The sequence below is a fragment of the Colossoma macropomum genome, unplaced genomic scaffold, assembly GCF_904425465.1.
Source record: "Colossoma macropomum unplaced genomic scaffold, Colossoma_macropomum, whole genome shotgun sequence".
Lineage (NCBI taxonomy): Eukaryota > Metazoa > Chordata > Actinopteri > Characiformes > Serrasalmidae > Colossoma > Colossoma macropomum.
In genome coordinates, this window is record NW_023494804.1 from 10,663,391 (window position 1) to 10,686,580 (window position 23,190).

The 23,190-nt window shown below is 39.5% G+C and overlaps 1 protein-coding gene across 1 annotated transcript in view; it reads left to right on the forward strand.

The window, feature by feature from the left end:
• Nucleotides 1-23,190, forward strand: part of cntnap3 (contactin associated protein family member 3) — a 188,696-nt gene that overhangs the window by 159,866 nt on the left and 5,640 nt on the right. The window contains exons 19-23 of the mRNA XM_036595152.1: nt 2,172-2,396; nt 3,609-3,742; nt 7,261-7,348; nt 18,231-18,449; nt 20,916-20,987. Of these exons, the coding sequence (XP_036451045.1) occupies nt 2,172-2,396; nt 3,609-3,742; nt 7,261-7,348; nt 18,231-18,449; nt 20,916-20,987 (738 nt within the window). The remainder of the gene's footprint in view (nt 1-2,171; nt 2,397-3,608; nt 3,743-7,260; nt 7,349-18,230; nt 18,450-20,915; nt 20,988-23,190) is intronic.

The window sequence follows — 23,190 nt, forward strand, 5'->3', positions numbered from 1 at the left end:
CTCTGCCATCTCTTACCTTTTTCCTCTCTATCTAGAGTTCTTTACAATAGATTTGACTTTTTAGTTTATGTGTATGTTAAGCCTTTGAAAGTGTAATTAAGTAACTATTATGGTTGTACCTGACTTATTTCTGTAAGCACTGCGGGTTTATTGAGGAGTGCATCTCAGTCTCCTCCTCTGTAATAAGGTTCATCTTTTGGATCCCAAAGGAATCTCTGCTCTATGTAAAATTAGGGGGCAGCAAAAAAGGAGAAAATGAATAATCTACCATAACAGCAGGGTAATAAAGAATAATAATAACAATAATTTTATTTATGCAGCACTGTGGCAGCTCAAAGTGCTTTACAGACAGATGGCTTAATAGTAACAGAAAAGATGAGTATTATTTAAAATCACATACAAATGACATCAAAATAAAAAGATAAATACCAAAATACGTAGGGTTTTAATTAAACGCTAAGTTAAAGAGATACGTTTTTAAATTCCTGCATCTCTCTGAGACAGGAATGTTTCTCAAATGACTGAAAGCTACTTTAGTGACTGCGTTTACATCCAGGATAAAACAGAGCTCAGAGTCTAAGATCACACCTAGGTTTCGTACTGCAGGTTTGGTATATAAAGCAAAAATCAGTTTTTGTACCAAAGATCAGTATTTCAGTTTTTATGTGATTGAGTTGTAGAAAACGTTGTGACATCCACTCAGAAATATCTGACACACAGCTGGTAATCCTGTCTACAGAGTCTTGATCATCAGAAGGAAAAGAAATGTATAACTGTGTTCAGCATAGCTAAAGAATGAATACTGGTAGAATCAGCCACTTAGACAGCTATTAGCATTACAGAAACATTAGAAACTCACTTTCTACCAACTTTACATAAAGTCGATCAGGAGGATCTCCTTTTCAACTGTCTAGTACACCATGTTCTGTTTTGTTTCCTTGTCCTTTCATCCGGTGAATTCAACATGCTCTTGTGACGCGTTATCAACATTTAATTGGTTTCATAATATTTACCATAAAACTTGAGACACTTGCAACTGGGATTTCAAGTGAGTTGCAGGGAGCTTTACACTGTGTAACTGAAGCGCAGTTTAGTTTCATGTAAGTTTCAATCAAGTGAAGTTGAAAGTTTCACTGTGTAAAGCCAGACTCAGGTTGCAAACTACCCCATTTGTTATACATGACTGCTGATACAACTTCATTACTTTACTCTGCTAGCTAGCCAGCTTGCTAGTTAGCCAGTTAGTAGGGTGTCCCGCAGTTTTAAACCAAAGCTTATAACCTGACAGATCAATTAGTCACAAGAATTATGTTTATGTTAAAAATAAAAAGTCACTTCTTTAACTGATTAGCTCACTAAGGCTAGCTGAGCAGAGCTGTAAAATCTGCTCCTTGCTTTCCAGTCCTCCACTTGTACTGTGAGTGGCCACTTGTTTACATAGGTGTGACGGACTACCAAGTAGCAAGCCAAATCTGGTGAGGTCATGCTAAAAAACAGTATTAAAACAGGACACTGGTGCCTCTGCTCTGTATATTTTTGTGGGTGCACTCCAGTATACACTCAGCACATATGCCAGTTGTGCCATTGAGCGCGTTTCCACTCTAATAAGAGGAAGATGATCCGGTATATGTCGCTTTTGCTGCCAGAAAGGTTCGGCTCAGTTGGCGTAGTTACGTCATAATAAATGGTACACATGGTAAATCATGTCAAACCCAGCCAAAGAAAGGTAAACTTGAAATTCTCAGTTCAGAGTTGTGACAATTCATCCTCAGTAAGCACATCTACAGCGGTTTTTAGCGACATGCTTGTTGTAATTATACAACAATAATTAGAATATTAGACTACACAACAGTTTACCTAAGAGCCACTAGCGTGCCGCAGACACTTGGGTTTCCCTGCTCTTGCCACTATGTAAAAAGCAGCAAGCCAGCCCAGGTAAATGGAGCGCACTTAATGTTTTCCCTGCTCTGACACACCCACTTCAACTCAAGATGTTCTTGATAGCTAGCTAGTTAGTCGGATTAGGTGCAGAGAAATTAGCGCAGAGACCCCCAAAGGTCGGGTGTATTCCAGGACTAGGGTTGGGAAGCTTAGAAACCTCTGCCTTAAAAGATGTCTTTTATAACCAAAAACCTACCCTTGCATAACTTAGACCTACTTTTTCCCACCAGAGGTCTCTGCGCACTTCAGACCAGGCACCTCGGTTGCCTACACATTCAAGGAGCCGTACGAGCTGAACAGGAACGCCAGCGCACAGTCGTCCTCCATCTACTCGGATCTGACGCTGAAAGGGGAGAACATCTCGCTCAGTTTCCGCACCAGCCAGGCACCATCACTGCTTCTCTACGTCAGCTCCTACTACAGAGAGTACCTCGCCATCCTCCTGAACAGAAATGGTCTGAAACCTCGCTAATCTCCCCCCCCTCATTTCACTCACTGCAGCTTAAGCACATTCATTTGGATTAGCGAGAAGCCTCCGAGTCTCTAAAGGCACAGGGCTTGTCAACCACGGCCCGCTCCTCAATTCTTGGCGAGTAAATTACTTTGTGCTTTGTCGATGCTTGTGAAAGGGAGAGGGAGAAGAGCCATAGTTTGCGTTCTGTGCCCCTGGTGGTGCACTTCCAGCTGATAACTCAGATCCATCAGTTTAGTGATGGAGAAGTTGCCATTAAAGCAGCGAGCCTTTATTAAGGCAGGGACCTTTTGGGTTAGTTAGCTTGATCATTAAACATCCAGAGCTTTAGATGATCTGTGGAGCAATAATAACTCAGATTTATTCAAATCTGAGTTCAACTAGCTGCACTTCCAGTAACGCAGACATCAGAAGCTCACTGGTCTCAACAAAGTCAATGTAGATGACTCAATGAATTAACATTACCATGGCAACAGAGCCATGGACGGCGCATGGTACTAATGTCCGTTAGCCCAATTAAAGAAAAGTTCCAGAGGTTCATTTGACAGTTTGTAGAGCCCTAGAGTTCTTTCCTGACAGCTGATAACTCCTACCCATATTAGACGTGTCCAGTGGTGTGGGTCCTCTAGAGTGTTGACCCACTCAACAGATGTGAGAGAGTTTGCTTTAGGCTATTTTTATGGAAGGCTCATTTTCAGAAAACTTCTCCAAAGCCGCTCAGATCTCCCCTTCTCAAACAGACTGAAATTTAGCCGATGGTGATGGATTATTCAATTGACTGAGCTAAAGCCCTAGTTTTGAGGTTTTACTTTAGTGTTGACTAATATTTGAGACATTATTATCGCTGAGGAATATAAAACTCAGCTCCGGGATGTTTTTTTCTTTTAACTATTGGATTTGCTATACAGTATTCTTTCTTGTTTCGGTGCATTAATAAAAGGGACACGGGCTGCTAATTCTCCAAAATTATGAAAATTAATTTGTTTTAGTGTGTGATATTGATAGGGGATTAAATATTAATCCTCTTAAAAGAGAGCTTTGTTGTCCCATAAATACGAGTTACTGTTATTGCATGGTGATGTCGCCGTCCTGGTGTAAACATCTGAATTACGGCACACTCACCGCAACTTTGCCACCGCGCGGACACCAGTGTCTGCCTTTGATGTGAAACAGGGATGTTCTGTGCTTTTTAAAGGGCAACTGGATGTCAAGTACAAATTGCAGAACAACAGAGACGCGGAGGTGTTCCGATCGAGTGTGAGGAACCTGGCCAACGGGCAACTGCATCGAGTGTCCGTCAGGAGAGTCTCGGAGAGCCTCAGCATTCAGGTGAGATGGACACATCACACACTTCACTGAGATATCAAGGCCATGTGTTGACAGCTGGCAAAGTCAAAAGTTTTTTTAACTGATCTTTTTCTTGAAGTCCAAAGACAAAAGAGCTTTTCCGGTAGATGCAAACGGTCACAAAAGTCCTCACATATCCAGTCAAGGCTACGTAGCAGAATGGTCATTATGTTGTAAAGGAGGTGCCACCTTGAATGTTCTCGCTGCAACAGCAGCGCTCATCATTATTACATTGGGAAGATTGTGCTGAATCACAGTTCAAACTAAAAGGCTGTTGAGGACCACAGTCTGCTGTCTACTGCCCAGCAGCTGTGCTAGTACTAATGGTGACAAATTAAAGGAAAAATCTGAATAAACGAGTGGAGGAACATAACGAGATGCTTCCAGACAGGTGTACTGCATAATGCAAATAAGCAATTAGCATCCTGCCGTGCTCTGTGGCATATCGTCGCTGTCCAAAGAAAAACATGTATCTCTATTTTTTCAATTTTTTACTTTTCTGCATCATTTGAGGACGGCAGATGTCCTTTATATTGTGTGAAAATGTCATGATGATTGGACCAATACAAATACTGCTAAATTGGAATAAAATCTCTTTACATTAACTTACACTGAAAGTAAAGAATGTTTTGTCTTCTCCTGTAAAGTTACTATTTTGGAGATACTTGTTTTTCCTCAGACAGTGGCAATACATGAAAATGCTGAGCAGGCCCAGTTGACCTTGATTTCAGATAAAGATGACATGAGGGAAAAGATGTAAGTAACGGTGAAGGAGTGTTTATTATTAGGACAGGAGCTTCAGTCACAAAAACGGCTCAACTGGGTAGAGTTTCAATAGGGACTAAGGGCACAAGTGGGAGTATTTAGGGGCGACACTGTCAGTTTCCTGTTTGTCAGCTTCTTGTTTGAATTTTCACAATGTACTTTAAAAAATGTGGCAGTTATTAGCGCCACAATGTAACTGCTGCACAATTTAAGGTGGAACAGGCATACAAACAAGAAGCTGTCAGGCCAATATGTAACATTACTGTCCTGTCTCATTTGTACAACGCAGAACATGTAAAAATTACTGACAAAAAGTTTCATTTTATGCAGTGAAGTTGACTGTTTGCTGTGAATTCCCAAGCTAATAGCGCTAATGACAAACTGCATTCACTTACGAAAGGTAAATGGTTAGGATAAACAAAAAAAGGCAAAATTAAATGTTTTAACATTACAGATGTCCTGAGATAAACTGGCATTACCCCACCTAAATATGAAAAACTAATCCTGCCCAAATAGGTCTTAAGGTTACTCTTAAAGCAAACCTCAGTAACATTGTGTTCTGTGAGGCTTTATGTGTCTTTTTTGGCGGCATTATGCTGAAATGAGATGACCAAGCAATTAAGGTTAACACTGAGAAAGTTCTAGCATTACAAGACTGAGACAAGACTAACATTAACATTAGGCCGTAGCTGCATCCCAAACACACTCTGGAACTTTACATACTACACTACTTAAAGCACTTTTAATGGTGGTGAACTGTTTTTTTAGATACTATTTAGTGTGGCTGTATGCAGTTTGAGACGCAGCCAGAGACTAACGTTACCTTGACGTTTCAGAGTGTGACAAGTTAAGCATAGTTAATATTAACATTAACTAACCCAAACCCTCACAGAATGTTACTATGACAAGTCGTTATACACAAGCCGTTCTCAGAGCTAAAATTAGCCATAGCTGCTATTTGTTGTGCTCTTGTTACTGGCCACAAGTTCAAAGCTGGTGAAAGCTAACCTCACTACTACTAATGGTGCTCCAACAAAGTGAAGCCGGTGATTGGAGGATATTCAAACATAGCATGATTTTTTTTTGGCAAAAGTTCTTCATTTTTGAACAGGCACCTCAACACAACCCTGAACAAAGGTTAGAAGGCGGCCCAGCGCCACCCAACACAGCATAGCATGAAATGGCAATACCTTCAGTGTCTCGCTTTCAAAATTTTTTTTTTCTCCTTCGTGGTTTCATTTTTGGGTGGGACAAATGCAACTCTTTCCAAAACATCTCACCCGGTTCCTACGCCAATGATAGGAACAGTGACTAAAGCGGCACCTACATTTGGATCTATGGTAAAGACGTCAAGGTTGGAAACTGTGGTCACATTCAATGACTGTGATGTTGTGCATTAGTGGGATATGTAAGGGAAAACAACTAGATTGTCAATGCAGGATGTGATCAGACTCTGTCAGCAAGAACAGTCCACCCACAACTACACAGAGAGGGACATTATAGAAGGGCTGCAGTGCATAAACCGCTCATTACATTACATAGGCGAATGCACATTTGAGAGTTCAGTGGTGTAAAAAGCCACATGCACACTGTTCTACAGAGAAAAAAGTGATATGATCACATGAGTCATCCTTCACCATATTCTCCACAAGTGGATGAGTGCATATGTGGAGAATGGTACAGGCCTGAATACTTGACCCCTACAGTGAGGGTGGCTTGGTTATGATGTGGGGAGCATTTTGCTGGCATGGTTTGGGTCCACTTGTCCATCTATACCAAGGCATATTGACAAGTCATGGTTGGAGAGCACCTTACTGAGACTATCATGTTGCCTTTTCCTCTAATTTGTCACCTGTCTGTAGCACAGAATGCTAGTCATTAAGGCAGTAACAATCAGTTATATTAGTAATGAATCCATAGATTATTTAGTAATATGAGTTTTAAAACAACTGAACAGTAACAAACCATGGTTAGCTTTTGAAGGATTCCAAAAGACATTACTGAAAAAACAAACAAGCCTTTACAAAACATAAAAAAAAAAAAATTGTGGTAAAAAAAAAAATGTGGTAGTTCATCAAGCTGTTTCTTACGGTAAGAGAATATGTAAATATGTATTATCATTCAAATTGCTAACCAGCCATCAAGAAAGTACATTTTAATCTTACGTAGCAGCCTTAATAATTCCACAAATTTGTTAATGGATCATTTACATCCGTAAACCATGCTGGGTAACAAACTAGACATTTGTAACACTGGACTGAAGCAAATGTTTATTTGACTGTTTCGTCCCTTAGTGTCCAAAGTGGATCCTTTAGGGTTAACAAGTGGGGCTAGAAGCTGTACTTCCTTTAGTCACTATAATGCTCCAGTCAATAGGCAATCTGCTCTGCGGAGCTGAAACAAGTCTGTGCCAGAGTGGTTTTCAGCAGATAACCCCCACCAATTAGTCTAAGCCTTGCTGATAATCGCATTTCGAATATGTAAGCTAGGCTTGGAAATCTTTCCAGAGTTGAGCACTTCCCACTTTTTTTTTTCCAGCCTCCCCCTGCAGAGTGCGGAGAGGCACAGCGCTATACGGCGACATGTTTAAATGACTTTGAAGAGCGGGTTTAATTAAAAACACTCGCCACGGAAGAACAGCCCCCTGATAATTTTAAAACATGAAAGTGCCGAAGTCCTCTTCCACTTGACAATCCTCCATGTTTACCAGCCTGTGTCTTTTTTACATCTCCCAGATTGACCAGCACACAAGGGAAGACTTCAACCTAACATCAGACGTTGATTTCAACGCCATCAAAGCTGTCATTATTGGGAAAGTGCATGGTGAGTAAGACCATTAAACGCTGCAGACCGCCTGTCTGGGTTCAGCTATTAAAGAGCGCTCAATAAAAAAAAAAGCTGTGACTGTTGAAAGTACAGTGCTTTCAAGGCCCTGCTTCTATCCTATTTGTCTGTACATGATGGGGGGGAACATTCCTGAGCACTGGCGTCGAGAAATGCAGATGGAATGCGCCTGTAATTGATCATTATGTATTATTATGTGCATTTTAGGCCTATATCGGCAACACGAAATGCCTGGGAAATAAAATAAAAAAAAACACGCAAATGCTTCCTGGGCTTGTTGGTTCAGTCAAGCGAGCACAAGACCAATAAGATATTTTAAGGATGCTGTATTGCTGGGGTCTGTTTACTTCAAAGAAGAAAAATATTGTAATTTAGCATTATTGTTGCTGTCTGGAATGGAGAGAAATGGGTCAGACTAATGTTCATGTTTAAAAATAGAAACAACAGCACATTATATAAGCCTCTGAAACTAAGGCCAAAGTCTTGAGCGAGATGAGGTTACTGGCCTTAAACTCATTAAATTCTGAGGTCCTGCTTGTGTAATGATTTTGTTCACTTTATTTGTAAATATCAGGACTTGACACAGATACAAATGTAGAAACTGTTTATAAAATGACCAAAAGGTCTCTACAAGAATACGGGCTTTCAGAACGATAAAAATCTGGGCTTATTTATGCTTTAGGTGTCTCCCCCAATCTCCTCTCCCCCACTTCCCCTGCACTCTCATCTCCAGCATGTGAGATGTGTAATGGGTTTAAATCAGGTCTTTCCAATTTGTTTCCAGAACTCCTTCATTCATAGTGTTTTAGATGAAGGCATTTGGAGGTGTTAGGTTGAGTTTCTGTAGACGTCAGCATGCACCTACCACCAGCAGTCACATTATGACTGAGGATTAGTGATCCCTCTGAGTGGCAGCCATAATGCTACTGCACACACACCATCACAAATGAAGTCATTTCAGACTGGTCTATTCTCTATTCTATGGTCTATTTTTCCTTTTTTGCACGTCTTCATTGTGGAACAGGTTCATTTGTTCCATCTATCAGTAAGACCAAGTTCTTGACTTATTTTCGTACTTTCTAGCAAACTGCAGTTGGAATGTACTGGTAGCAGTTTTTTACTGTCCTCTGACACTCTGCAAGTGTAGTTTTAGACATGTAGCAGTGTTTGACACATCTGTACCTCTACTTTCAAGGGCCATTCCTGACCTGTTAGACCACCATTCAGGGATGTTTCTTCAGGACTGAAAGGATTCCTCTGCCATTCATTGTAGCCTCTTTTGGTCCTTTTTATGAACCTGAATTACATCACAGCTGTTGTTGCTGTTCTGTGTGGAGCCTTAAAATTGAATAACTGTGAAAAAAATGCGCTGTAGTTTCTAAATGGCTAATCTGATATGGGGGGCTACTGGGGTGTAAATCTCTGACTTCATAGCGATTCAGTCCAATTATGATTTGATCAACTTTGTTTAATATACATTTTTCATCTTTGTTTGTGCAAAAAGTGACCCTTGTAACGCTTGGAGTCATCTTGCTTCAACTTTCACTCCAGTCCAGCAGCAGAGGGCTTTGGTGATTAGAAATTAGATGATACATGAAGCACAATGAGTAGATGGCAACCAGTGACCTTGTTGTATTCCAACTAGTCTGTTTATTAGTTACCTGACCATGAAGCCAGGTCTCACGGGTTCACCTGTCTGTTCATATATGAAATGAAACCAGTCCAAAGCCCCTTGTCGCATTACTTACATAAATAAAAGAAAAGGTAAGGTCCACTTGTCTTTGTACAAAGCACAAACCCTCTCTCTACTGCACAACAGCGCTGTGCTTCTGTGCACACTGTTTGAGCACCTCTTAAAGGAACAGTGCACATTTACTGGCTGTTACACCCTGCAAGATCTCCAGTCTTTGCCGAATCAGAGACTGTAACTAAAAACTCTTTTATGAAACATTGTGTTTAGATGTGAGAGGGACTTTAAAAGTCTTTTAAAAGTCTTCTAGTGTAGCATTATAGGCAGCCTAAAACAATGCAGTTACAGGCTGATATGAAGGTGACCATCTCCCATTTTCAAGATGGAGGTGTCTGACAGTTTTGAAAAAATCTTGGTTTGGAAAGTTATCAGCGCTCCCTACTGTCAACACTATTGTTTGGTTGTTGTTCACAGTAACCACATTTTGGAATGAGACATTTTCTTAAGGAGCTTATCAGTGCTTTATTGGTGGGATTTCCATCGCTGTGGTGATGCATGCATCTGTGATAGGCTGGAGTTACTGAGACAAAATCGCTCTGCGGTTGGTCTTTTACCAGAGGGGGCGTCTTAGAGTGAATAAACTCATGGAACCCAAGCCAACGCACAAGATGTACTCCCTCACATAAAACACATCTTGAACCAGAGCAGAGGCCTTGCACAGATTAAGGGCAAAAGGGTGGGGGCATAAGCCTCCTCTGGATGTGCCTGGGTGGGTGGTGATGTAATCAGCACTCAAAAGATGCGGGCAAAAGTGGTTACATTTCGATGAAAGATTACAGACAAACAAGAATTTTGTCTTTTAAAGCCTGTGTCAATCAGGGTTGGGCAGTAAAGGAATACATGTAACGGCGTACATTACTGGTACATTACAAAAACAGGGTGATTACCGACAGGATTACATTCAAAAGCAAGGAGAAAATTCTGAAGAACCCTCCCTCACAGCAGCAGTTTTCCAGCCAATCTTCTCTGTTAGAAATAAAGGTTCTGTGCAGGTACATTTTTCATTCATCAAACCCTCCTCACAAACAATGTAAATGTGCCCTTCAAAGTTACAACAGTGGTTTTAAAGTCCAACTGTGTACATTACATAAGTCTTTTCAGGTGAAAAGTAACCGAGTGTTATAGAACAGAACAGTAAAATAAAAGCCTGGAGACGAGACGGGGTGTGTGGAGTCAATACAACTTAGAAAACATAATTTCAGTGGATTGTGGTTCAGTTATGTTCCCTGACTAAAGGTACTGAGATGTATCCTTAAGGTTACCACCCCAAGTGACAAGAGGGGGACTGCCCCAGTGACAGTTTTGTAACTTTTTTTTGGGTGTATATAGAAATTTTAGTACTATTTTTATTTTAATGTCAGACCCGCCAGATTCTGCAGCAGCAGACTGATCTGGAACTCAGCTCTTTATTTTTGTTTATTGCTCCATAAAATTCTACAGTTTGACTGATTACAATCAAATCTCTGACAACCTGACAGAGTTAAACTAACAGTCTGAAACATGGACAGAAAGCAAAGTCTTGTGAGCAGCAAACTTTCATTTCTGCATTTATGGTTGCTTTCTTACTTGTATAGTTTCAAACAATGAGTGCAAAACATTCATGTGTTCAAGCCTTTCTAAGTGCGTAGTACACGTTGATCTCTATGAACTGCTGAAACCGCTGAAAGCTGATTAGGGAGTGTCTACAAACTATGATCATCGAAGTGCGACACACCAACATGAAACTTTTATGGGCCAGTTTTTTAGCCGATAGAACACAAAGGATGGGCAGTTAGAGTTTAGAGAATGACCTCTTTTTATGATCACTATTGAGGAGGGATCGCAAAATAAGATTTATACCAGATTGATTTTTTGACTTTGGCATTAATAAATAAGGCAAATAAGGAAAAGTTGTAGCTGTATAGTTTTAAACAATATTCTATTTGATCCAATGTACTGGATCATTCTGCAGTGATTACTTTATTCCCCTGTGTCTTAGTTAACTGTGTGGGCATGTCAGTATGCAAAATGTTTGACAGTAGAATCTCCCAGGCAACGCTAACAACCAGTGTCAGCAGTGAGCGGCACCGCCAATCAGCCTGGTTCAACCCTACATGTTAGAGCTTCCCTCACAGAAATATAGACCACTCTGCTCTTCTCGGCTGCTCTTGAATGGTGAGTTAAAAGTGCAGAATGGAGAACGAGCTGCCGTAGTGCTCATTTTATAGATCTAATTACATTTTGCAGCCAATGTTTGAGAACTCAAGCGTTCATGTTAGCAGGGACGTATCATGTTCTGTATTTTAACCCTCTGCATGTTATATCTTACGTTATATATAAGTTATATACGTAACCTATAGCTAGCTAGGTAGCTAGTTAACTGCTGGACTCTGCTTCCGAAAGTGAGGTCACACAAGCTCCTGTTATGAGTCAGCATGGTCATATGTGTGCACACTGTGGAGAAACTTATGTTTTTTTTTGTGCGCCACGGCTGTAAAGTACAATTGCGGGGAAATACTGTGAGCCTTGATGTTGGGGGGAGTAGTTAACATATTAGCTTTTATTCTTATATTTATGGTGGGCCACTATCCATTGTGCTCTTATAAATGAAGTTAATCACTTATAGTAGGATCCAGCAACAAGTAGGAAGCAGCATTTAGCTACGCTACAAACCACGGTGTAATAAACCTTCATAACAAGCACCATTAGCAAATTTAGAAAAGCTTAAATAACCCACTTGCTGGGAGTTCTGGCTGTGACTCTGCAGGTGATCTGTCACTTTGTGTGAGGGAGAGGAACACAAGTAGCTGACGTATAAATATTGCTAATTCTGATTGGTACTTTTTGATGTTTAACATATTTGAAAATGGAAAATACTGGAAAATAGTAAAATCTAAAATGTGTCATAACTTTTGTATAGGCCACATTTACTGTTTGATATTTTTTCCACAATAAATTCAGCAAATAAACAGTGATTGTGCATTAAAATATGTGACTGGAGCACCAGCACAGCATACAACAACGTATACGACTATATACTTTACAAAATATTATAATCGACTTTGACTTAATATAACATTACACAATCATCGCATTGAATCACCGCTTTCAGATCAGTGCATTATGATGCATCGTTGCATTTTTACAGCCCTACCTACTGACTACAGTACTTTGAAATGAAACACCAAAATGCAGAACTGAAGAGCCAATGCAAACAAACAAAAAAAAAAGTTTCACTGTCCACTCCAGTTTTAGGCTGAGTGTACTTTTCTCATAAAGATTTCGATCCTCCAAGGCCCTCAATATTGTTTGACTCGGTGTAACCTTGTTTGGCTCTTTAGGTCGATTCTTGTTACCCAGAGAGCAGTTGACCAAATTACGCAGATTTCCACATCCGGCTAGATCTGATTTAATGGAGGCCGGGGGAGGCCGCAGTCCACAATATTTTGCGTGATCTCCCCTGTGTTGTTAGCATGAGCCCGGAAGCAAATTACGCACAACCCCACGTATAGTGTGTCATGGAGGGCATAAGAGAGCCAGCATGAAAGCAGATTCTGTGTCATTCCCAGCAAAGCCTGCCATCGATCATCCCCACCAAATTGGCCCATAATGAATACAGAATCAAACGCAAAACATGCATGAAGCATTTGAACAGTGAAGGCTGAGGGCTGAGGGCCAGTATTCATAAAGCAGTATCAGAGCAGAAGCGCTGATTTGGCTTCAGTTTTTCTGACTAGGATTACCATAAAAACAGAGGAATCTGATCGCAAGATTAGCCCACCCACTTGCTTTCCAGGAACTGTAGAAGTTGGGGCTCTGAAGGTGCTGCAGCAAAGAAAGAAGGGCTAAAGAAAGGTTGGAAAATAGTCATCTAAAAACTAATTATGACTTAGTAGGGTGGAGGTGATGTATGTAAACACTGTTTTGAATTTGTTGTTTCTGTGATGTCATGAAAACCAACGCTGTCATTTTATTCAAACATAACATACATTGTCAATTCAGTTACTATAAATTAGACTTTATAAGGTAATTTTAATAGCTCTTTTCAGAATTTTCAAGAGTTTGATGTATGTTAGCACTGTTATGTTTCAAAATGTACTGTTGACTCCCCAGTCCATACAGTATATATGGAAACTACACACAAAAACAGGCCATTTTTCAGCATTAGTTCTTGTGATGTCACAGAATCTAAAGCATTTTCATACATACAGCTATTTAGCCTAAAACAATTTAGCCTTGCCTGTTCGCGCTGGGCACAATACAGGGTAGCCAATTAGAACAGAAATCATTTACATGGCATTTACATTAGCACATATCACAAAACAAAAATGACCTGTTGAATAAAGAGGCATAAAGAGAGTCTGGAAAATGATTATCATTATGAAATCATCTACAGCTCTGTATATCATGTCTTTATGTTTTATTATTCCGACATAGTAAAAACTATAAGGCTCTAAATGACCGTAAAGCACCTGCCTACATCACAAAGTGTATGTCTGTTGATGCTCCAGCACGTGATCTTAGATCTGCAGATGCTGAACCTTCAGTAAAATACAGAAAACATGGAGAGGCCTTGTTCAGTTATTCTGCTTCTAAACTGTGGAACTCAATTCCACCTTTTATTAGACCATGAAGCTCAGTGCTCACTTCTCACTTCTATGTCTCGTAGTGTCATTTTCTTATGTGATTTTAAATTAGTACTCATAATTTCTTGTATTAATGTTAAGCTTTACCACCCGTTTGTAAAGCACTTTGAGCTGCCATTATTATTATTATTATTATTATTAAGTTGTAGAGTAAGAAAACTGTGAGTTTCATATTGATAAAGAGTGGTTGCAGACTTGAACGGTGATGTGCATGTATCCACCTATGCAGACTACAGATGTTTAGCTCTGCCCATTCACACTGAAGTTATAAGGAGTGTTTCAGCCTGGACTGCTTTTTTTAATGCAGGACAGCCTATCATAACAGAGATCATTTGCATATGTCCATCCAAGGGCTAGAGAGAGGTTGGAAAATGGGCATGAAAATGTTTATCATGTTTCATTTATATATTTTCAAAGTCTGCATTAGCCAATCACATTTTTATTTTTGGCTGATGCAGTTATGCACTGTTAAAACTCAGCAGTTGATATCAGTGGATTATCCAGAGATATACTGTTGTCTTTCCTCATTATCGATTACTTTTATTGCATTATTAATATCAATTGTCCTCTAATCATTATTTCCCAAGACATTTACTGTTTGATGAAAATTCTACAAACTTTTAAGTTAACTTGAAAAAATAGACATGGCATGGACATTTGAACACTATGTCCAGAAGCTTGTGGACATGTATACTTAGTGTTGCTGAAATAATAGGGTGATTGTCCCCCTTTTGCTGCAGTAACAGCCCCTACTCTTCTGGGAAGACTTTACACTAAATGTTGGAACATTGCTGTGAGGATTTGATTGTAATCAGCCACAAGAGCATTAGTGAGCTCAGGTATTGATGTGGAATGATTAGTTCTGGATCACTCCTGTGCATCGCAAAGGTATTGGATGGAGCTCCATCACTCTAGAGAACGCAGTTCCACTGCTCCACAGCTCAATGCAGGGGCTTTATACCTCTTTAGCCAATGCTTGTCATTGGGCATGGCGACCTCAGGCTTTTCTTTGGGAATTATACAAGCTGTGTGACTACCAGTGTTAGCAATGGGTGACCTTAAAGCAGCTGAGTTCACTTATTAGAGGGTGTGCCTGGATAATTTGGATATGTAGTGTATACACTGTATAACATTTTCAGCACCCCTAACAAACGCCCCCCTTTAGCAACCCAGACACCAGCCTGAAGCTTGCTTTAGAAGTACATCTTATGCTTTTTAAACAACAAAGTGCCAGTCCCTGGCTTTGCTATAAAGCTAAAAACACACACAGTTGAAGGTGAGGTTACTCCATTCAGATTCATAAACAGCAGTCTAGATGCAGAGGCAGTGGTCCATAACATCGACCTACACGTTTTAAAGCTCTATTTGCTTTTTTTTATATACAATCGTTTTTTTTGTAAGATATGGAATAAATGTCGGCTGATGGCGCATAAAGGGGTGAGAAACTTCTTTCTAGCCCTAGAGGCACCTGAAAGGAACCCTTCAAGAATAAACATTCGTACACAGTAAAGTCTAGTTACACAAAATGGCTTTAAAATTCACTGTGTGTAGCTTTAAAAGCTTTACGCTCTCGGGCGAGAAGCAGAGGCAAAAGCGGTTTAGTCACACAATCTGAGCTATTTCAGTTCATGTGATGAGGGCTAGGCTGAAATGAGTAACACTAACGCATACAAGCCGCAGGAGAAATGGCTCATGCTCTGTCAAGACTTGTGCTCGAGGTCCAGCTGCTGCCATTTAGGTTACAAATTTAACTGCAGTAAGTTAAGAGCAGGGTTTGAAGTGTGGCAGGGGTCTTGGGGGTCCCCTGATAAAAAGTCTAACTATGAGGTCACCTGTGTAAATGAATAGATGAATACTATTAGCCTACCTTTTCTCATTTAATTTATTAAAATATATTATTTAGGTAGTAAAAATTGATTTAGACATTAGCAGGCAGGATTGCTGGATAACGTAATAACTACATGGCAATTGAGTGTACTGAACAATTACATAAAAGCCTGGTCATATGTTGGTTGCTGCTCAAAAATGTGCTATTGCATGATGAGATAGCCTGGTGTAAACGTTACCCATGGCATGTTTTCAAACAGCGTAAAATTGAAAACTCTTTGCTAACAGAAGCGTTTTAGCTGGCTTTTGTCGTGGCTGCTAACAGCATTTATTTATCTGTGTTCATGGCTGCTGCTGACAAAGTCAAAAATATTTAAAGCTTGAGATGCACTTGAGCTTTTAGCTTCTCCAGTTTTAAACTGGAGTTATGCAGCTCTGTGCACTAGATTGTACAGTTATGTTAGGAACGCAAACTGGGCAAATTTACAGTTTATTCAGGGAGAGGAATCTACAGTTGAGCACGATGAAAGCTTAGAAAAGAAGATGGTCACCAATTGTGAGGGCATTCATTTTGTGAGAATTTTTTTTTATTTTTGGTTAAGGAAATAACACTGGACCCCACCAGCTTCAATTTAGTCTCTCTTATGAAGGGTCCCTTTACTCTTAAGGGATGTCCAGGACTTTACTTCTAGGTCACAGGTGTCAAACAACCACTAAAAGGGCCATATTAAAAACCTCTACAAATCCGTGGGCCAGAGAATGTCTGTTTTTATTTGCCTGTTAAATAATAACCTGAGCTGGCCATTGTTTATTCAAAATATGCCAAAACACCACCATCAAAATAAAGGCAGTCTTAGGGAACGTTGAAATATTACATGATGAATACTTGAAATATTCAAAAATAAAATATGAATATATATATATATATATATATATATATATATATATATGTATATATATATATATAGGCTACAGTACACAAGATTATGCACATTACAATAGATTACATTACACATTATGTTGTAGTGCCTGCTGGGGATTGTAGTGCAGCGTGTTGTGAAACAGGCTAATATTAATAGACACAGAAGATGCTATGGGCCTGATCTGGCCACCGGGCCTTGTGTTCGACACATGGGATCAAGGCGGTCATATTGGCAGTTTGAGTTCATTATTAGTCTGGCGGAATGCTAGCCAGTTATGTTCATATTTTCAGTGCGTGTCAATGTAAAATTTTTCGATCATGCAGAATTTATCCATCATGCATAAATGGGTAAAATTAGGGTCTGTCTTTCAAAGGGAAAAGGTTCCAATGCTAGACAGGGCAAGTCTTGTTAAATGAGATTTTGAAGCCAAATTATTTACGCCATCACCTGCAGACTAAACATAGTCTCAAGTATGAATCTAAACGCATTTAATTGCCAGATCTTTGCGTCTTTCTGTTCTTCAGCCTGATATCCAGCACTTGGCAGCTGCCAAACATCAGCTATCTGAACAGGTGCATAAGAAAAAAGCATCTCCCAAAAGCATTTTAATGTTAAGATCATCCTAACTGGCAGAGAGAGGGTTCAGTGTGATGTTCGCTCTACCATTTAAGATTCATCTTGCTTTTAGGAATCCCAGCCTAGATGGGTTAAATCTTTTTTGTGGGCTGCAGAAGCTTTTGTTGTTGTCTGTATGGACCTCGGGTTGCAAAAAGGTTGAGAACCCCTGCCTTGATCATGGCCAGATCTTCTTATTGTAATCTGATAACACTTTTTGAAACAGTCTGTTTACTTCAAATCTATTCACAAACCACAACAGTCAGTGGGTAAAACATCATTTTGGATCATTTTGGCATCTTATTTTGGCATTTTATGGTACCTGACTGATCTGAACAAGGTATTAGCCGAAGTAACTCTGGTTCAGGTTCGATATTTTATGAAGAATCGATAGAATGAGTCTTCACTAAAACCAAGACCTTTTCAGCAAATGATCTAAGGTCATTATCAGTGGGTTTGTGGGGACAGGGCGCTGTAATGCCCCACAGGATCTTAAAATGGCCTTAAATCATTTAGTTTTCCACAGAACCATCTGTGATTGGTGAGTTTGCTCCTAGCACACACAACAAAAACAAGGACTGGTTAGGGGCTCATTTGCATATTGCAGCCTTCCTGCCAGTGTTGTGATAACCATTACCAAAACACTCTTAAAAAGATGGTTCTTCAAGGGTTCTTTAGTAAAGAAAATGGTTCTATATAGAAAGATTAATTCTCAAAGAACCCTATGAGTTTTTGCATTAAAGTGTTCATGAAAGGGTTCCTCAGATTAATGGAGAATGTGCTGTAGATGGTTCTATATAGCAACTTTTTAAAACTACTATGGTTACGATTTCAAGCTTTTAACAATAGAAGCACCCTTTTTGGTGCTATATAGAACCATTTTCACAAAGGTGCTGTGTAGAACCATCGGCAGCATATTCTCCATCAATCCGAAGAAGGCTTACACAATGCAAAGAACCCTTTAAATCAGGCACAGGGTTCTTTGAGTGTTAATGGTTTCTTTACTAAAGAACCATTGAAGAACCATCTTTTTTAAGTGTGAATGATAAATCTTGCAGCCCAAGCAGCTCTCGATGTTTGATCTATTATCTCTCTCTCTCTCTCTCCCTCCCTCTGCGCAGAATTGGGCGAGATGGATCCAGAGATAGCCCGGCTGAATTCTCTGGGCTTCACAGGTTGCCTGTCAGTCGTCCAGTTTAACTCCATAGCTCCTTTGAAGGCAGCGCTGCTATATCCAGACACCAGTCCTGTCATTGTCACAGGTCCACTGATGGAATCCAACTGCGGTTCCTCATCATCATCCAGCCCCTACGCAGCAGAGACCACCCACTCACTCTCCGGTAAGGCTGGCTAATTCACACAGGTTAGAGAGAGAAACTTCCCTCACATTTACTCTGACTTAAAGCAGCAGTTCAGCAAAAATTTACATATTCTCCCCTACCTTAGAGATAAATGTAAAAATGAATCATTTTTATTTGTACGTTAAACAAACGGACTAAAATACGCTGCATATAAACAGCCATCTTGTTTAGTGAACAAAGTTTTCTTTATCAGTTTAGTACAGGAGCTACGAGGCTAATGTAGCTAACAAGTAAGGGAAGCTTGAACCAGTTAGCATCACTTACCTCAAACCATGCTAAATCTTGCGTAGACTTGCTTATGTGATCTAATATCTATTAATAATATAAATATCCAAAAAGAAATGGTCAAAAGTTAGTAGCACAGCTAAAGACAGTATTAGCAGCCATCTCAAAGTGGCCATTTTGTCATTCAGCGTCAGAAACAACCCATAACATGGTTTGAGGCAAGTGTGTGATGATTCAGGCATGCAGTTAGCATTATAGATCTGACAGATCTCTTAAGTGTGCATCATTCTGTAGTCGGCGTCATGCCCATATTAGAAACTCTGAGTCTAAGCTGGTTTTCTCAATGGGAAAAACGAGCGGCCTTTTTGAATTGCCACTGTCACATCTATGGTAAACTAAAATGCCCCAAAACCGTTTTGTCCTGTGTTTTTAGCAGTGTCTCACTTGATCATCTGAACTATAAGGTCATTTAGCATTTGAAATACAAATGATGCTACACATATGTTACAAACAAGCTGCATATTGAAATTATGTCACATGAAAGTGAGTCTATTATTAAACTTCAGCACTATTATTCACCAACATCAGCAACTCAAGCTGCAGCCTAAATCTGCCAAAGCCTCTTTACTACCTGCACCTGACAAAACTTACTGCTTTGTGTGGGCTACTTTGGTGAAGCAGCACATCTTATGCTGTCAATTCAGTGCACTGCAGTGTTAGGTTGCATGTAGCATTAGTCATATTTTAGCTCCTAAACGATCTTGACATTCGGAGGATCTAGCGACATTCGGAGGGAAAATGTCCATACGGCGTGCAAAACATATCAGCTTTGGAACATTTCAGTTTACCACAGGATGCAACAGTGGCGATTTTCCACAATGCCATTTATTTCTGTCACAAGCCCTATTCGGGCAGGGTTAGTTTTCTGTGGGGTAGGTGGGGTAATGGCAGTTTACCAGAGGACGTCTAATGTTTATGAGCAATTCGCACAAGATAATAAATCTCAGTATAAAAATGACAGAGATGGGAGTGGCTGCTCGATTTACGCACTGCTTTTACTCCAGAAAAGAGTCAAAATGTTTAATTTAGCCATTATTGTGTTTACCCTAACCATTTACGTTGCAGTTTTAAGTGAATGCAGTGTGTCATTTGCATCGCCATTAGCTTGGGAATTCATAGGAAACAGTCAACATCTTTTTTTCTGCAATTTTTTACATGTTCTGAGTTGCACACTTGAGATAGGACAGTAATGTTACATATCGGCTTGATTTTAGCCACAGAGAACACAAGTAAAAGCTTCTTTGAGTGCCTCCATACTTAAGAAACTCCCTTTCCACAGCATATATCATTTTACTGACATGTCGATTCGCATGGGGCTAATATAATAAGTTACTTCTACTGCTCGTTTTGTGGAAGGTAAATGCACCAGAATCTTTACTGAAGCAGTCAGTAAAACACCTGACATGGTCCATTCAAATGGGACTGAAATCACTGAGAAAGGCCAATAAAATTCACATTACCCCACCTCCTCATGTAAAACCAATCCCATACGAAGTGCTATAAAGAAAGCCAGCCTAGCCCCAAGGTTCGAACTATGGGAATGATACCTATGACAGAATGACTGCATGACTTCAGAGGTAGTTTCCAACAAGTTTCACTTGTTAGCTACATTAGCTTCATAGCTCCAGTGCAAAGCTATAAACTCCAGACACCAAACATGTAATCGCTTATCATCTACATTTGGGGTATGTAGGAGGAAACTGTGTAAATTTGAAATGTAAAATTTTCACCAAACTCTCTCAGTTCTCTCTAAGTCCTACTTACTTAAGCTTATTCCAAATTGCATGAAGTGCCCCTTGCTTTCAAAAACGCTTGTTTGAAATTTAGCACACAAAGGTGAGTTTCATATCTTTTGCACTTGTTTTTCTTCCTCAAAGTCTAATTTCACAAAAAAAAGAGAGAAAACTTTATCAATGGCTCACTGAATACATCCACATCCCTAATTAAATTAGCAGCATAATGATTCAAACGTGGCCAATCAGTTTATTAATCTGCATGAGAGAGAATTTAATTTGCATAATCTTTCTTCTCTCTTTTTCCACTTTCGCGCTTTATTGCCTTTTCATGGGCTGGAGATGTACTATTCAATGAGCCACGTCCTCGGAATGACGAGTGTTTGAATCATGCTGATGCTCTGTCTGTCTCTTCTTTCTGCCGTAGATCATTTCGGTACCGTAGGTACAGGCGAGCCAGTAGTCAATGCAATCAGCAGTGACTCAGCTTTGATTGGAGGTAACGGTGATCTCAGTGCACTTTTCTCACTTTGATTTGATGAGAAAATGACCATGCCTCCACGGAAGCTGCCGTCCAGCCCTGTTTCATTTACTCCTCTGTCATAGTTGTTTGATTTTGTTTGCTTTCCCAAGTTCCTGCTCTCTTCAGCGTTTCTATACTTTTGCTATCCTTTTCATTGTAGGTCTGAAGCTGTAACTGCACAAACTCAGCTCTCTGTTGACTCTAAGGCTTTAAGAATGGATGAATCACTCTGTTAAGACATATGATTCATAATGGAAAACCATCATCATACATGTTTAACAGTTTTCAGTCTGTAGTTGGAGACTTCAAAGTCTTCAGACTTAGACCGACCCCTGTGACGCTACCTGGGTCCACATATTTGGAGGATTCAGAAAAACAGTTTTAAAGAGAGCTAATCGTACGTTAAGACATGTCATTGGCTTCAAGTAATGGCTGATTAACTCCTGCTTTTATGTTGGCTGAATATGGAAAGTTGTCCAAAGTTATCTGTAAATAGAAAGGAATTCACAAAGGACACCAAAATTAATTAAACGTTTAAAGAAATTATTTGCTGATTATAGAAGTTTTACCACTATCTTCAAAATACTTTGTCCTTTTTAGAACCACAGTAATGTGGCATTAAATTGAGTTGAGATGTATTCGGGCGCTTCAATTAGACATTTCTTTTAGCCATCATAATTAAATGGACCATGCTTAGCTGAATACAAAGGAGAGGAATATTTTGCAAATGTCTTCCTCTGACAGTAGGTAAAAGCTCTCCAGGGTAAGTTAGGCTGTGTCCCAGTGCTAAGCTACGAGACTGTGTGTATGTGTGATGGGATAGACTAGGTCGCAAACCTTTGACAGCAGTATCAGTTACTTTGCTCAGTTTTACTAGCTGATAGATGTACATTTTAATCAGGTCACTGCCAAACCTTACTGAGAATATGAATTTGTATTAATCTGACCTTCCTGAAGACTGTGCTAAAACTGTGTACACATCGCTAACGGGCTAATTTAAGCACCAAAGCGGTTAGCAGTGATCAAGAGAAAAACGCAGTTCTCCTCATATCTTTAAACTCTTTCCTAATTCAGAACAAAACATAAGAAAATGTCAGTTTTTACCAAGAATTAAAACCCTGCTTCATCTAAAAGTGCTAATTTTGCTAACAGATGAGTTAAATGAGACAATGCTAAGTGGAGCAACCATCTGTATTCGTTATCTACGTCAGCATTTAAGGTTATAGTATTAGCTTAAAGCTTTAGCAACTCTTCTACCCTATTGTGTGTAAAACGTTTGACATCAATATCAGTTACTTTGTTCAGTTTCATTCGCTGATAGATGTACATCTTATTAAGTCACTACAAAACCTTAATGAAAATCTGAATCTAAATGAGTCTGAATGAACTGCTGCCACTGCTAACTTGTTAATCTAAGTAACTCTGCACCAAAGCAGTTAGCAGCTGTTAACAGCAGGACAGAAAAAAGCAGTTTACTTGATTTTTTTTAACTCATACTTAATACAGTGCAAAATATGTGCTAAAAACATGCTTCATCTCAAAAGCGCTAATTTTGCTAATAAGTGACTCAAATAAGATAATGCTACCTGGGACAACCATCTTTTTGTTTTCTTAGCATTTAAGGTTAAAGTATTAGCTGAAAGCTTAAGGCAACTCTTTTACTCCATTGTGTATGAAAACCTAATAGCAATTTAAACTGCTTTGTTCAGTTTTATTAGCTGATCGATGTCCATTTTTACTGTCACTACAAAGCCTAATGAGAATATACATCTAAATCATTCTGACCTGCCTGAAGACTGTGCTAAAACTGTTAACACTCCGCTAACTCGCTAATTTAAGCACCAAAGCTGTTAGAAGTGTTAACAGCAGGACAGAAAAAGCAGCTCTCCTCGTATCTTTAAACTCACTCAGATTCAGTGCAAAATATATGAAAATGTCAGCTAGAATTAAAAGCATGTTTCATCACAAAGTAATAATGAGATAATGCTAACTTGAGCAACCACCTGTTTTTTGTTACCATGTCAACATTTAAGGTTGAAGTATTAGCTTTTTAAAGTAAAGCTTTAGCAACTCTTTTACCCCATTGTGTCAGTTTTCAGTTACTTTGTTCAGTTTTATTCACTGATATACATTTTAAATTTAAATGAAACTGACTTTCTTGAACCCTGTGCTACAACTC